Genomic DNA, 16,294 nt, shown 5'->3' with positions numbered 1-16,294 from the left:
CCTTGGTTTTTCTCTGAAATCAGCTCTCACCATTCTCACTCAGTCACTCTGCTGTAGTCACACTAGCTTCCTTGCCTCTCTTTGAACCTGCCAACCACACTCTTTGTTGCGTGTTTCTGCCTGAAATGTTCTTCCAGGACATAGATTCCTGGTTTGCTCTCTGACTTCATTCAGCTCTGCTGGAATGTCACCTCATTAGCTGTCTCCCTGAGCACCTTATTGAAAGAGGCATTCTCAGCTCATGTGCTCCCTTGCCTTGCATTATTTTTTTTACAGACCACGATACTTCATATTATATGGAATATTTTTTATTGTCTGCCTCTCCTCACTATATTATAAATTTCAAGATGGCAGAAACACTGTTTTCATTGTTATACTCTCAGTATGTGGAATAGTACCTGCCTCATAGTAGGTAATTAATAAATACATGTTGCATAAATAAATGAAAACTACATTTCAGATCTCAGCTCTAACTCTCGTGGAAACACTCTATACTAAATTTCTTGCTGGGACTTGGTAAAAATATGTTATAAATAAAGCTTGTTTTTGTTCCTTTTTTTTATGCCCTTGCTCCATGACTTTTTGACTCCAATAGCTTTTTGGGGTCCCCAAAATTTTATCATTACGTTCCAGCCTTTTGGCCATCTCTGATTTTGAATACTTTTTCTCATCTCATTCCATTTTTTTTTTTCTTACAACTACCCATCTTTAGTTCACTACCATCAGATTATGTGGTCTTGCCTTCATACTGCTTCCTGATTTTCCAAGGTCACAAAATGGTATGTTCTTCCTTCTAGGTGTTATGAAAGAGTAGCTCCACATTCTGAGTTGGTTACAAAACACTTCACAGATGTAGAAGTTGGTGTCATGGATGGAGACTATAGAGAAAATGTTGATGTTGTGCTATTTAAATTTGTCAAAGAAATTTTAAAGTAAAAGAAGGTGATTGAATTGCACAACTCATTTGTGAATGAATGTTTTATCCTGAAATAGAGGAATTTCAAATTTGGATGACATTGATACAAGTTCCAGAGGTTTGGGTCCCACTGGAAAGAACGAGTCTTATTCTAAGTATGTGGGTTGATCTATGTCTAAACTCTAACCAGATGTGGCAGAGAGTGTGTTTATCAAGTATGTCTGAGTCTACATCATTCCCGGTTTAATGAACCCAGAGGGCTTAGATTCATTCTGGGACTCTGCCAAGAGATTGGTTGCATTTATGAGTAGGACTGTTAGCTTCTGCTCCCAATGGTAAGATCACTCCTAGTATTGGTTGCAGTTCATGGAGTAAGGCAACATTTTACTAGTGTTTGCTGGCTTTTCATTTTCCTAGTGTTTTCTAAGGCTGGGTTATCAGAAATGTGTCATAAAAGAAACCAGTATTTTCTCTTACCCTGTAAAAATTTATATTTGTTCCCATATAGTCATTGAATCTAAGAAAGTCGATTACAATAATTTACTGTTGTGCATAATCTCTTCTCTTGTTAGCGGATTTTCCTCCCTGGAAGTTTCACATTGGTCCCAATTACTTTTTTGCTAACATGTTATATATATTTTTTTTCATTTTTATTTTATTAGTCCAAGCTTTATAGCTTCATAATACCATAGCTTACTTTGGTAGCCAGAATTTTAGATGATTTCTTAACCTAAAGATGCGCTGATACTAAAAGACCTTTATAGAGCTGCTTTAAAGTGGAAAACTATAACTTGTATTTTCTTTTTCTTTTTTTTTTCAATTTCTAATTACATGGCTTGGCATTCTCATGCATAAAAAGGAGGACGTTATCCCCATCCATTGGTTATTATTATGAATTTATGGTGACCTTTGATGTTTATATGTATCTATGATACATAGAAGTTTGATACATATTTATTTTTAGAACCAAAGATTCTGATGATGCGGTTTTAGATTTCTGAGCACAGTATCTCACAAAACATCATGTCATTGGGCCCCAACACTGGTTTATTATTTGAAATTACTTTCATAGCTTCCATATCATCACCTCTTTTTTGTTTTTAAAGATTTTATTTGTTTATTTGACACAGAGAAAGCAAGCACAAGGAGGGGAAGCCGCAGGCAGAGAGAGAGGGACAAGTAGGATCCTCACTGAGCAAGGAGCCTGAATCAGGGCTCAATCCCAGGACCCTTGGATCCTAACCTGAGCCAAAGGCAGATGCTTAATGACTGAGCCACCCAGGTGCCCCTGATATCACCCCCTCTTAAAGCAGAGTGTCACACATTCAGAGAGATGTTTAGGATAGTTCTAAAAAAATGCACACTACCAACTACAGGACAACACAGCTTTTATTCAATAAAATTATGTCTCAAATTAAGAACTAGAAAATAACACTGTGATGGTTGATGGCAGCACATTTGCTTTTGGCATGAGAATAGGTTGAGCATATACTGCCCCATCCTATAAACTAATACATAATTGTACATTTCTGTCTTATACATAAAATCTCATGCATAAACAATAACTTTCAGAAAAAAAATACATTCTTTTCAAGTAAGGGCTAGTAAATACCATCTAAAGGAGAATAGTCATATACTTTCAAATTGCCAAGATTTTTTTTTTTTTTTAAGTAGACTCCATGCCCAGTGTGGGGCCCAGTGTGGAGCCCAGTGTGGAGCCCAGTGTGGGGCTTGAACTCACAACTCTGAGATCAAGAGTCGGATGCTTCACCGGCTGAGCTGCCCAGGCACTCTGCCAAGCTTTTCTTTGTACAGTTTTAGCAAAGCATTTTTATACTGGTAGTAAAATATTCATATTTATCATTGAAATTCAAAGATTAAATTTTGTACAAAATTATTGTACTGCAGTTTGGAAAACTAATTAAATGTTTACTTTGTAAATGTAATGAGCTGGTTAAATCTTTGTTGCCAAAATTAAAAATGTAGGAGGACTGATGGCTAAATAAATTCTAAGAGTCATTTATATTGTATGAGATAAATGCAACTTGGCAATGTGGTCTACCACTAAGTTAAGGATAATTTGAGCAGAATTAAAGATAATTTGAAGAATATTTTTGAATTTGATAAAATCTCTTAACATTGATATTTGGTAGGTGGTAGTTAAGATGTAATTGTAGTTTATTTGAAATGTCTCATATATAATTACACATTATGGGAGGAATATATAAATACACAAGAAAAACAGGCATAGATTTTGGAACAATAACAGTTCACTTTTTATAGAATCATTTAAGTGGTAATAATAACTACTCAAAATATAGCTGAGAGCCCACAAGTATGAAGTAAAGCTGACAGAAAAATAAAAAAAATGGTATTAGTCTATCCACAAAGTCTATGTATTTTACTTCTATGATTTTTCCTCTCTCAGAACCTATTTATCATTTTCTTAACATAAACTTTACAAGTGTGATTATATGATTTGCTGTGTCATGGTGGATCAACTCATAGTGGGGTTTGCGAGAGGTAGTTTTGCTGACATAGTTCCACAAAGCAAGGGGATAACCTAAATACACATATTCATATACATTTACATATACTTATACAAATATATATATATGAATGAATGAAACAGGAATTTAGAAAGCAGAGTAGTTTGGAGGTTAATTAGCAAGTGGGAGTCTCAATCTTTGAAAACCTTTTAGTGATGCTACCGAATATAATCCATGTAGCTTAACTCAATTTCACAAAGTATCAGTTTTTTATTTCTTACTTGCATAAATCAAAGCAGGTGTTTCTGATTGGGCAATTTTCTCCTGAGAATTGGCTCAGGAATCCAGACTTCTACCCTCTAGTGGCTCCATGATTCCCCTAGAGCCTTAAAATCCTTGGCTGGATCTTCTGCATCTGACCAGCAAATGAGAGAAAAGAGAATCATTTCACAGTAGGTATTTTAGGGCTAGACTGGAAATGACATACATTGCTTTAGCACAAAATTTAGTCATAAAGCAGGGCTATTGTAATAAAGGTTGGGACATGTGGCATCTGGTTGTGTGCCTGGGATGAAAAGGGCATGGCTTGGTAACCAGTTAGCTAAATCCACCACAAATACTGAGGCTTATGATCATTACAAGTCACTGCTGAAAAAAGTTTAGATTATAATTAATATTTGCAACTTAAAAACAAACATCACAGATGGGCTTTATTATATAGTTAAATAGCCTTTTGTTTGGATTTTCCTCAAGATCAAACCTACATCACCAACCAACTCAGTAAACCAGAAACCTCTTCCTGTATCAGCTGAAGTGCATAATGCATGTAAAGATGTCAATTATTCTTGTTGAATGGGCAGAATATGAAAACAGATGGGACTGGTCTCCTGTTTCTGTCCACACATAGCAGTAAATATCAGTTGATAGTGCATGAGAAATATGTAACTTCAGGGGATGGAAACACATTCATATGGGTGTGAAAGCAATTCTATCACAATGAAACTAATAGTAATCTTCTAAGTTTTTTTTCTGCAAAGAAGCTGGTAAAACCCTGATAGTTTGAGACATCCTATCAGGTATATTCTTAGGAACTAGAATCAGTGGTCTCTGGATTAGAGCAATACCAGATTTCATTTTGCCAAAGGATAACTGGCATCTTTCCTGTCTCCTCTCCCATACTGATCCACAATGGAGGGACTTGGGAGTTAGGGAAGAAGGAAGAGGAGGAGTCTAGCCACCGTGTGGCTACAGAAAATTAGACACAGGTGATTATTTTCTGAATTGTGGGAACAGCAGGAATGAGGGGAGTGTAGGCAAGCAGGGAGCTTGCAGATTCAAAGAGAATGAGTTTAAGATGATCTGTGTGTCTGAGCAGAGTATCTAACTCGGGAGGAAAGACTTTTGTAATCACGGGGAAGTGAAGTGCACATGGATTTTGCAAATAAAATGAAAGTTTTACCTGAAACACTGACTGGGACACTGCCCACAGCTGGCTTTTACCTGCTTTCTGAAGTAGAAAGACGACTTCATTGTAAGGAGCAAAGATTGGTAAACTTTTTCCCTTCATGGTACAACATAAACTTAAGGTTCACTCAAACTCACTACCAAAACATGTGAAAACATGAATAGAGGGAAAGAAAAAAAAAAAAGGGGAAAGTCTTTTTTTTTTTAAATTCAATTAGCCAACACATAGTACATCATTAGTTTCAGATATAGTATTCAACAACTCACCAGTTGCATATAACTCCCAGAGCTCATCACATCACATGCAGTCCTTAATACATATCATGCAGTTATCCCTCCCTCCCACTCACATCCAGTAGCCCTCAGTTTGTTTTAGATAATTAAGAGTCATTGTTGGTCTCCATCTCTGATTTCTTCCCATTCAGTTTGCCCATTTCTTCCCATTCAGTTTTCATTCTCTTCCCTTATGATCCTCTACATTGTTTCTTATATTCCACATATGAGTGAAACCATGTGATAATTGTCTCTCTGATTGACTTATTTTGCTTATCATAATACCCTCCAGTTCCATCCATGTTGATGTAATTGGTAAGTATTCATCATTTTTGATGGCTAATATTCCACTTAAACACACACACACACACACACACACACACACACACACACAAAAACACATCTTTAGCCACTCAACTGTCAAAGGACATCCCAGCTCCTTCCACAGTTTGGCTATTATGGACATCGCTGTCATGAACATTGGGGTGCAGGTGCTCCTTCGTTTCACTATATCTGTATCTTTGTGGTAAATACCTAGTAGTGCAATTGCTGGGTCATAGGATATCTCTATTTTTAACATCTTGAGGAACCTCCATATTGTTTTCCAGAGTGGCTGTACTAGCTTGGATTCCCACCAACAGTGTAAGAGGGTTCCTCTTTCTCCACAACCTTGCCAGCATTTGTTGTTTCCTGTTTTGTTAATTTTTGCTATTCTGACTGGTTTAAGGTGGTATCTCATTGTGGTTTTGATTTGTATTTCTCTGATACTGAGTGATGTTGAGCCTTTTTTCATGTGTCTGTTGGCCATCTGTATGTCTTCTTTGGAGAAATGTCTGTTCATGTCTTCTGCCCATTTCTTGACTGGATTATTTATGTTTGGGTGTTGAGTTTGATAAGTTCTTTATAGATCTTGTATACTGGCCTTTTATCTGATATGTCATTAGCAAATATCATCTCCCATTCTGTAGGTTGCTTTTTTAGTTTTGTTGACTCTTTCTTTTGCTGCGCAGAAGCTTTGTATCTTGATGGAGTTCCAGTAGTTCATTTTTGCTTTTGTTTTCCTTGCCTTTGGAAACATGTCTTGAAAGAAGTTATTGCAGCTGAGGTCAAAGAGTCTGCTGCCTATGTTCTCCTCTGGGATTTTGATGGATTCCTATCTCACATTTAGGTCTTTCATCTATTTTGAGTTTATCTTTGTGTGTGATGTAAGAGAATGGTTGAGTTTCAATCTTCTGCATGTGGCTATCCAATTTTCCCAGCACCATTAATTGGAGAGACTACCTCTTTTCCATTGGATATTCATTCCTGCTTTGTCAAAGATGAGTTGACCATAGAGTTGAGGGTCCATTTCTGGGATCTCTATCCTATTCATTGATCTGTGTGTCTGTTTGTGTGTTCGTACCTTGCTGTCTTGATGATCACAGCTTTGTAATATAGTTTGAAGTCAGGTATTGTGATACCACGTGCATTGGCTTTCTTTTTCAACATTCCTCTGGCTATTTGGGGTCTTTTGTGGTTCCATATGAATTTTAGAATTATTTGTTACAGCTCTTTGAAAAATGTCGATGGCATTTTGATAGGGATTGCATTGAATGTGTAGATTGCTCTGGGTAGCATAAACATTTTAAAAATATTTATTCTTCCATCCATGAGCATGGAATGTTATTCCATCTCTTTGTGTCTTCCTCAGTTTTTTTCATAAGTGCTCTGTAGTTTTTAGAGTACAGATCCTTTACACCTTTGGTTAGGTTTATTCCTAGGAATCTTGTGTTTTTTGGTGCAATTGTAAATGGGATCAATTCCTTAATTTCTCTTTCTTCTGTCTCATTGTTAGTGTATAGAAATGCAGAAAGCATCATATCATCTGTGAAGGATGAGAGTTTGATTTCTTCTTTGCTAATTTGAATGCCATTTATTTCTTTTCATTGTCTGATTGCTGAGGCTAGGACTTCTAGTACTATGTTGAGCAACAGCAGTGAGAGTGGACATCCTTGTCATGTTCCTGGCCTTAGGGGAAAGCTCTTGGATTTTCCCCATTGAGAATGATATTCACTGTGGGCTTTTTGTATATGGCTTTTATGATATTGAGGTATGTTCCCTCTATCCCTACACTTTGGAGAGTTTTAATCAAGAACAGATGCTGTATTTTGTCATATGCTTTTTCTGCATCAATTGAGAGCATCATATGGATCTTGTTCTTTTCTTTTATTAATTTCCTCTCTCATGTTTGATTTGTAATGTCAAACCACTCTTGTATCCCAGGAATAAATCCCACTTGATTATGATGAATCATTCTTTTAATGCACTGTTGGATCCTGTTGGCTAGTATCTTGGTGAGTATTTTGACATCCATGTTCATCAAGGATATTGGTCTGTAATTCTCCTTTTTGCTGGGTTCTCTGTCTGGTTTTGGGATCAAGGTAATGCTGGCCTCATAGAAAGAGTCTGGAAGTTTTCTTCCCATTTCTATTTTTTGAAACAGTTTCATTAGAATAGGTATTATTTCTTCTTCAAATGTTTGGTAGAATTTCCCTGGGAAGCCATCTGGCACTGAGCTCTTGTTTTTTGGCAGGTTTTTGATAATTGCTTCACTTTCCTTGATGGTTATGAGTCTATTCAGATTTACTATTTCTTCCTGTTTCAGTTTTGGTAGTTTATAAGTTTCTAGGAGTGCATTCATTCCTTCTAGATTGCCTTATTTGTTGGCATGTTGTTGTTATAATATGCTCTTAAAATTGTTTTTATTTCCTTGGTGCTGGTCATGATCTCTTTTCTTTCATTCATTATTTTATTAATTTGGGTTCTCTCTCTCTCTCTCTCTCTCTCTCTCCTTTTTATGATTTTATTTATTTATTGACAGAGACACAGTGAGAGAGGGAACACAAGCAGGGGGAAATCGGAGAGGGGGAAGCAGACTTACTGCTGAGCAGGGAGCCCAATGTGGGGCTCGATCCCAAGACCCTGGGATCATAAACTGAGCCAAAGGCACATGCTTAATGATGGAACCACCCAGGTACCCCAAGGTTCCTTTCTCTTTTCTTTTTGATAAGTCTGGCCAGGAGGTTAATCAATCTTACTAATTCTTTCAAAGAACCAGCTCTTAGTTTCATTGATTTGTTCTACTGTTCTTTTGCTTTCTATTTCATTGATTTCTGCTCTGATGTTTATTGTTTCTCTTCTGCTGGGTTTAGGCTTTATTTGCTGTTCTTTCTCCAGCTCTTTTACAAGTAAGGTTAGCTTGTGTATTTGAAATTTTTCTCATTTTTTGAGAGGCTTGTATTGCAATTTACTTCCTTCAGGACTGACTTGGCTGTATCCCAAAGATTTTGAACAGTTGTGTTTTCATTTTCATTAGTTTCCATGAATTTTTTAAATTCTTTAATTTCCTGATTAACCCATTCATTCTTTAGTAGGATGCTCTTTAACAAACTCCAAGTGTTTGAGTTCCTTACAAATTTCCTCTTGTGATTGAGTTCAAGTTTCAAAGCATTGTGGTCTGAATATATGTAGGGAATAATCCCAATCTTTGGGTTTTGGTTGAGAACTGATTTGTGACCCAGTATGTGATTTATTCTGGAGGAAGTTCCATGTGCACTGGAGAAGAATGTGTATTCTGTTGAAAAGCCCAAAGTCTTCACTGGAGACATAGTTTTACATTTTCATGGATGAGACACATATATTAAATAGTATTTCTTAAAGTAAAAAGTCTTATTTTATATAATATGTGTCCTTTGACTAAAATTCATCTTTGTGCAGTGAACCACTGCTCACAAATCATTTCTGTCTTGTTCATCTAACACACAAAATTTGGGCTAAATTCATCTCCTCCAAGAAACAGCATCCTCCTGTGCAAATCATGACACTAGCCATGTTGTATTAAATGTACTGTTTTATGTCAACCTACCTGAGCTCTGCACACTCAATCTTTATATCTGCAGTGCCTCCCACATAACTTAGTGCAAGATAAATGCTCAATAAACATTTTTGGTATTAGCTGGAACTGGGTTACCCTTACCTTCAGGATTCTGTTAATGTACAAACACTCTTGGAACAGGTAGCACATTACATCAGACTCACCCTAACACTTGCAAAATCAGGTCACATGATGTCTGCCGTCTTTAATTTTTTCCTGACTTAAAAAATTTAAATATACTTTGCCATTGAACTCTTTTCTATTTCTTTTCAGCCTTTTTTTTTTTTTTCTTTTCGGAGGTCCACTTACAGTTTATGCACATTCTTAATATTTAAAGGATTAAAAAAATGTATTCAAAATTCACATGATTTGAATATGGAAGTAATTTAAACTATAAATACAAAATTTTAAAATTATTTCCATGTGTGTTTTCCAATATGGTTCACATATGGCTTGCAGAAAGTTACTTTCTTCTAAGATATTTAAAAATATTTATTAAGATGAGGACAAAATGCAATTATCATCTCATATAAATTTTTAGGTAAATCATTTGAATAAACAATCATTGCATTAGAACTCATAAATCTAAATTTCAAAAATAAAACTGTTGATAAGTCTGGAATTCAGTAGATAACCAGTTGGCAAGGAATTTGAGGCTTCATGTATATTACATCTAGAACTACACATAACTTTGAGAGTAATATGAATCATTTAGTATTCAAAATATTCCCCAGCCAGCAAGTGCACCTGTTTTGCATGCTGCATTGATTCATGAGTGCCCTCCAATGCATAAATTGAAACCAATGAAAATGGGTGCTTATTAAAACTTTAAAATAATATTTTGTTATGAAATGACCTATTACATTTATGCCATCCAGGGAAAGATCCTGGTGCGTTAGTGTGCCCTTTCTCTTACTTAAATGCATCCATAGCTTGAATTCCTCCCCGTACTCCAAAGCAGTATCTATTTCTGTCATCAGCAATGGCAGTCTGCAAACTGGACATAGTCAGTCACTTTTTGTTTTTAGGATATAAAACAAAAGATGGTCCAAAGGTGTTTCTGTGGGATTTACAAGGTGTTAATTATAAGAACAGGTGGTGTTAGTCACAAGAGCAGATGTTTTGGGTTCTGGCTTACTCTGTCCACACCCAAGTGTGAGATCCCAAGTGACAGAGGAATCCATGATCTATTTAATTTTTGAGTTTCTATTTGGGATGAGTAGAGAGAGCTCTTTTGGTGTATGGGTCCTAGGGCAAGGATCTTTTCCTGTCTAGGTTTCAAGGTAGTATTGAATTAAATCCTTACCTATGAGTATATCAAATAAATGTCTTACCCTTAAGATGTAGAGGGATACTATTCATGTGAGGAGAGGGATAGGAGAGAACTCACATTAAAAGAAAGAATGAATGGAATAAATTTGGAGGGAGTTGAAGCATAATATCATCTCGTTCATAATTTTGTTTGCGAGTTAAGTCTACAAGTATTATTTATTCTTGTTTCTGTGTATATATGTGTGTTTCTCTCTTTTCTACAAATTGTCTTAAATTAATCATTGTTTAGATATTTTGAAAATGTTTGATTTGGGGCTGTGTTCCCTCTTGTGTTTATCATTGGGATTTAAGTCCCTCTATAGTGAGGTTTTGGAAAGCAAGGATGTCCTCAATTTGTTTGTAACAATTCAATTGCTTCAATTGGTATTTTCAATCTGGAATGTAAAGTAAAGGATGTTTCTACCATAAATCAAAGCCCTTGGCTTAAAAAAAGATCCATAGACCTCAACCAGAACTTCTTAGAGGACACTTAAATGTCAATATAGTCTGGGATATTTGGGGTTTGCTTATGTCTATACTTATGGCTGGAATTGGCAAAGATATTAATATTGGGGGTAGGGGAGGAGCAGAGATAAACATGTTCAGTAGTATTATTACTTGTCTCTGTTTCCCAGTACTATATATCCAGATTAGATTAAAACAAAAACAAAAACAAAAACAAAAAACGGTTTTAAGCTACACTTTCTAAACTAGAGAGAAGGAATTGTCACATATTAGTAAATCCTGCTAAAGAAATGTCAAAAAAGCCACAAGGTACAAATAATTTTAGCTGAACTTAAAATGGGAAGATGAAATCATCTGACTTAGAAGTTAGATATATTTCCTCTCCTTTTCAACTTTTAATTCTTTAAGTGTTCAGTATCCAGACCAGAAATGTGATCTACTAATTCACATTTCCAATATATACCTAGGATTATGTCTCTTAGTTTGATTCATGTTTTATCCATGCTTAGAGTTTTAATTCTTTCTGGAATTTTGTTTGCAATAAACTTAAAGTAGTCAAAATATGAAAGCTTGCAAACAAACAGAAAATTTTTGGTGTGTTACCACTCTTGACATCAGAATTCTCACCTTTTTCATGAAGGCACATTAGAACATTCAAGTTACTGGTCATTACTAGTTGATCTATTCTACATGGCATCTGTGGTACTTTTTGATTTTGTAAAATTTCAAGTCTGTCTTTTACAGTTCCCTTTGCTTTTACCTCAAATACATGATTCTCTTCCTTTTTAAAATTACTAATAACAGTAGATTGGAATGCAGCAGCATTGTTGGCAAACCAAACTTCATTAAATGTTCGATTTTATCTGTTACAGAACATGAGAAGCAGCGGTTATGCAAGAGCACTGATTATATGAATTTGCATTTCAAAGTGAAATGGTTTTATAATGAGTATGTGCGGGAGCTTCCTGCCTTCAAGGATGCTGTTCCTGAATACTCTTTGTAAGTGGTGATTTTCACCCCCAAGTTCTCAATTCATAGTCCTGTAAAAATTATACCTGAATTATGCTGTCTTAAAATCTCTTTTCACAGTCTTTGCTTGAATGCAGACATTTCTATTATAAAATTAATATTAAGTGATTTGTGTTTCTTTGGGACCATATTTAATTGAATTGTTTTCATTTTTCAACTATGCCTTCCTCAGATATTCAACTCAAAAAAAAGAAATGCAAAACAAGATATGGCTTCCATGATAAGGTTATCTTCTGTGAAAGTGTTCAAACTCCGATTTTATTGGGAAAATGAGGGTATTTGATACTGAGCTTTAGAATCAGATTTTGCCTTTAATTCAAAGAAATACCTTAGGTATTAGTATTTCTAAAATAGAAGTTCTAACTAAACAGGTAACATTTTTCATAAACATACCTGTATCAGATACATTTCTAAGCACACAGACTTGTAATACTCTTTTCCAGAATTCTATTTAATTCTGTTGAGGAGGGTCTTCCTCATACCAGGCACTGAGCCAAGTGCTGTAGGACAGGAGTGAATAAGATAGAGACCTGGCCCTGAAAGAAGCTTGTACTTGATGAGATACTGATAAGTATAAAAATCATGATAAACCAAGGCACAATTAAATAAGTACTAATTCAAAGAGGACAAGCAAAGTGCAATGGGTTCTCAAAGAAGAGAGACATTACCTCTATTTGGAGGACTCTACATAATCTTTATGGATGGGGTAACATTGATGTAGGCTTTAAAAATTAGGTCAGTTGATGGCAAGAAAAGCATTTAGATTGAAAGGAAAATTATGGGCATTATTATGCGAGTAGGAATATATGGGCTATTGTCCATGGGAAATGTCCATAGTGGGGTGTAGAGTATGTTTACAAAATGAGTAGGTAGGAAAAGTAGTTTTGAACTAGATTATTATAAGTAAATGCTATGAAGCTTGCCCCATATTCACGAGGCATTGTGGGCATTGGGAGAGGCAATGACTGGGCAACAGGAAAGAGATTTGGAAGATAGTGAATAATGTAATGATGAGATTAGAACTTCCCTTTATGACTTTCCCATAGAAGTTTATAAGATACTATGGGTTACTGGGACAAGTTAAAATCTATATACATTGGAATGATTGTAGTAAGAACATATAGGATGAGTATGTGTGGGAGAGAGATTTCAAAGATAGAGTTTACATAATTTGTCAACTAAGACATATGAGGATGAAAGAAATAGGGAAGAATTGCAGATGAATTATATGTGCCTAAGCAGCTGGTGATACTGACTTGGGATAGGGAAGTAAAAAAACGATGCCATTAGCCAGAGACCTCTGCTTTGAGTCTGTCTAAACTAACTACACTACTAACTAAAATCAGACTGACATGACCACTGAACAGCGGCATAAAAGCTGAATAGAATTAAACAGCATCAGAGAGCAATCAAGGCAACCAGGAAGTGAGAAACTACTGTCCCTGAGAAAAGAGAAATGCATTGAAGTGAATCCTGTATTTGCTGCCGGTTTTTTTCCCCCTCAGGCCTGTCCTCCCTGTTCCTATGAATTTGCTAATTTGCAATGACATTTACAATGTCATTGTGACCAAACAGAGAACAGTAGCCCAGCTTATAGCAATGTCCATGGGGTAGAGAATTAAACGTTGGTGTTTAGGACTATGAAGGTTGTTTCGACCTGTAGGACCAAACTCCCAGAGAAATGCAAACCACAGAAAAGTAAGCATGGTGCCTTGCCCACAGTTTTCTCCCTGAGGTATTTTCTCATTCTTTATCTGCTCAGGTATTGGGACTGAGGCAGAAATAAGCAGGTATAGAAAGAAGGCACTGAGAAATTAAAATTTAAGTAGACACTTGAGCATCTTCACAATGCTGGGGAGATAAAAGTTAGTGAAGATTTCCTAAGAAACGAGACTTCCCAGACTTTCAGGTGAGATCCCTGAGCGCTCTGCCCTAGAAATAAGAGCTAGAAATAGCCCAGCCTAAAAATCAGCCTTGTCTACTTTATGACTCTCTCCCTGCAAATATAAGGAAAAATTTGGATTTCTCTCTGGAGGAAATGACCAAAGTTTCCATATTTTTTCCATAGACAATGTATAATATTCAACAAAAAAATTAAAGACTGCTAGGCAACAGGACCAAATGAATAAGATCCAGGAGAAAAATAGATATTAGACTTACCAGATATAGACTTTGATCTAAACTTCAAAATGTGAGAAAACTTCCACAGAAAAATAAGATCTATAAGAAGAATAAAATAAAAACTACAGAACTGAAAAGGGATGAAATTAGGAATGTAATAAATGGGCTTAATAGCAGATTATACATAGCAGAAGAGTGGATAAAAGGAATGGAAGAAAGAAATATAGAAGAGAGAAACACACAAGGGATATATGAGATAAATTGTAAAGATCTAATATGCAAAGAATTGAGTCCCAGAGAAGGAAAAGAGAGAAGTAATACCAGAGCAGTGTTTGATAAGATAGTAGATGTGTATTTTGCAAAATGGTTGAAAAACATGGAGTTATAGCTGAGGAATTTCTATAAATCCTAGGCAGGATATTCAAATGCAAGGAAAACTACTGGTCATTACATCATACAAAGTTGCTTAAAACCAGAAAAGCATAAAAAAATCTTCCTACTTATTGGAGTCAAGGAAGGTAAGACACTTTACTTTCAAAGGAGCTGTAATAACACTCATGGATGATTGTTCAGTAGGAGGGACTGAAACCAGAGTACACTGCAATATATTTTAAGTGCTGAAAGAAAACAGCTAACAACTTAGAATTCTATAAGCATCAAAAATATCCTTCTAAAACAAGGTGCAATAAGTATATTTATATAACTGAGAAGCTAAAAGAACCCATTTCCAATAGACCTTCACCAAAATAAATAAACCATGCTTTAGGTAGAAGGAAAATGACTGAAGATAAAAATGCAGGAATGTATTAGATATAACAAGCATTAGAATAGATAAGCAAAAAAGGACACTTAAAAATACATCAACTATTTAAAATAAAAAATCTGTAGAAAAGAAAATATACATAGAATTAAAATACAACAGTAGCATAAAAAGGTAGAAAAGCAGTAAATGGAGATAATATGGTATAAGATCCTTGAATTGTTTAGAAAGTGTAAAATACTCAATTTAAAAATCCTCTAATGTGTCATGGATGGGTGTTATAATTTACAGTGTAACCCGTAAGTACTATGCACCCATAAAACAATAGGGTGAAGGGAGAGGACAACAAACATATCTAAGGAAAGGAGAAAGGAAAGGAGAATGCAAAAAATAAAAAGCAGGCAGGAAATTTAGGGGGGATAGGGGAAGCAAGATGACATTTTAAGAATTATATTTATCAGAAAATTAAGTGTAATCATTAAACATAAATGGATTAAGGTTCTAGTCAACAAATATCGTCCTACAGATAAAATAGTAAATCCCAAACTTTCACTTATAATTGATTCACCTAAAACGTAAGCATCTAGACAGGTTAAGTAAAAGAATGAAAACAATAATTGAGATCAAATTTTCATGGCTATACTAATATTAAAAAAATAAAATTCCAAATAAGAAATATAACAAAACAATTTTGAAAAAGAAATATTTCATGATTGAAGGAGCAATTAAAAAAACATCAGTTATAAATGTATGTCATAACATGTCAACAAAATATATAAAGCAAAAATTGTCAATTAAAAGGAAAAATAATCAACTCAGCAATTCTACTTGGAGATTACAGCAACTCAAGAAACAGACAAAGTCAGTTAAAATATAGAAGTTTCAGGGCGCCTGGGTGGCTCAGTGGGTTAGGCCTCTGCCTTTAGCTTTGCCTATCAGCTCAGGTCATGATCTCAGGGTGCTGGGATCGAGCCCCGCATCGGGAGTCTCTGCACAGCGGGGAGCCTGCTTCCCCCGCTCTCTCTGCCAGCTGCTCTGCCTACTTGTGATCTCTCTCTCTGTGTTAAATAAATACATAAAATCTTTAAAAAAAAATAGAAGTTTCAATAACATGAATAATACACTTAAAGATATTTATCTATCTGTATCTGGTCACATACAGGTTCCACAATTTTCCATGGGAATTATTTAGACACACACACACACACACACACACACACACACCTCTATCTACAACTGATGACCACCAGTGACAAAACACAGGTTATTATCACATGCACATGGTGCATTTACCAAAACAGACTATTCATTGAACCATAAAGCAGGTCTAATGTATTTTAAAAGGATGAAATATATACTGTATGGTCTTGGACCACTGTGGAATTAAGCCAGATATCAACTCCAAGAACGTAACTAGAAAATGACCAGATACCCAAATTAAGCAGAACTCTCTAAAACCTGAGTAAAAAAGAAATCAGTGTAAATTACGAAATATTTTGAACTAAGTGATAGTAAAATATGGCATGTTGAAACTTGTGGATTGCAGCCAAACT

At 35.4% G+C, this 16,294-nt stretch overlaps 1 protein-coding gene across 1 annotated transcript in view; it reads left to right on the top strand.

Moving 5' to 3' along the window:
- Window positions 1-16,294, top strand: part of UNC13C (unc-13 homolog C) — a 601,184-nt gene that overhangs the window by 463,039 nt on the left and 121,851 nt on the right. The window contains exon 22 of the mRNA XM_032864917.1: window positions 11,704-11,830. Coding sequence (XP_032720808.1) covers window positions 11,704-11,830 — 127 coding nt within the window. The remainder of the gene's footprint in view (window positions 1-11,703; window positions 11,831-16,294) is intronic.

This window comes from Lontra canadensis, unplaced genomic scaffold (assembly GCF_010015895.1).
Source record: "Lontra canadensis isolate GAN:19392208 unplaced genomic scaffold, GSC_riverotter_1.0 scaffold28, whole genome shotgun sequence".
Classification (NCBI taxonomy): Eukaryota; Metazoa; Chordata; class Mammalia; order Carnivora; family Mustelidae; genus Lontra; species Lontra canadensis.
Note: the sequence above shows the minus strand (reverse complement) of the source record. Positions and strands in the feature narration are given on the sequence as shown.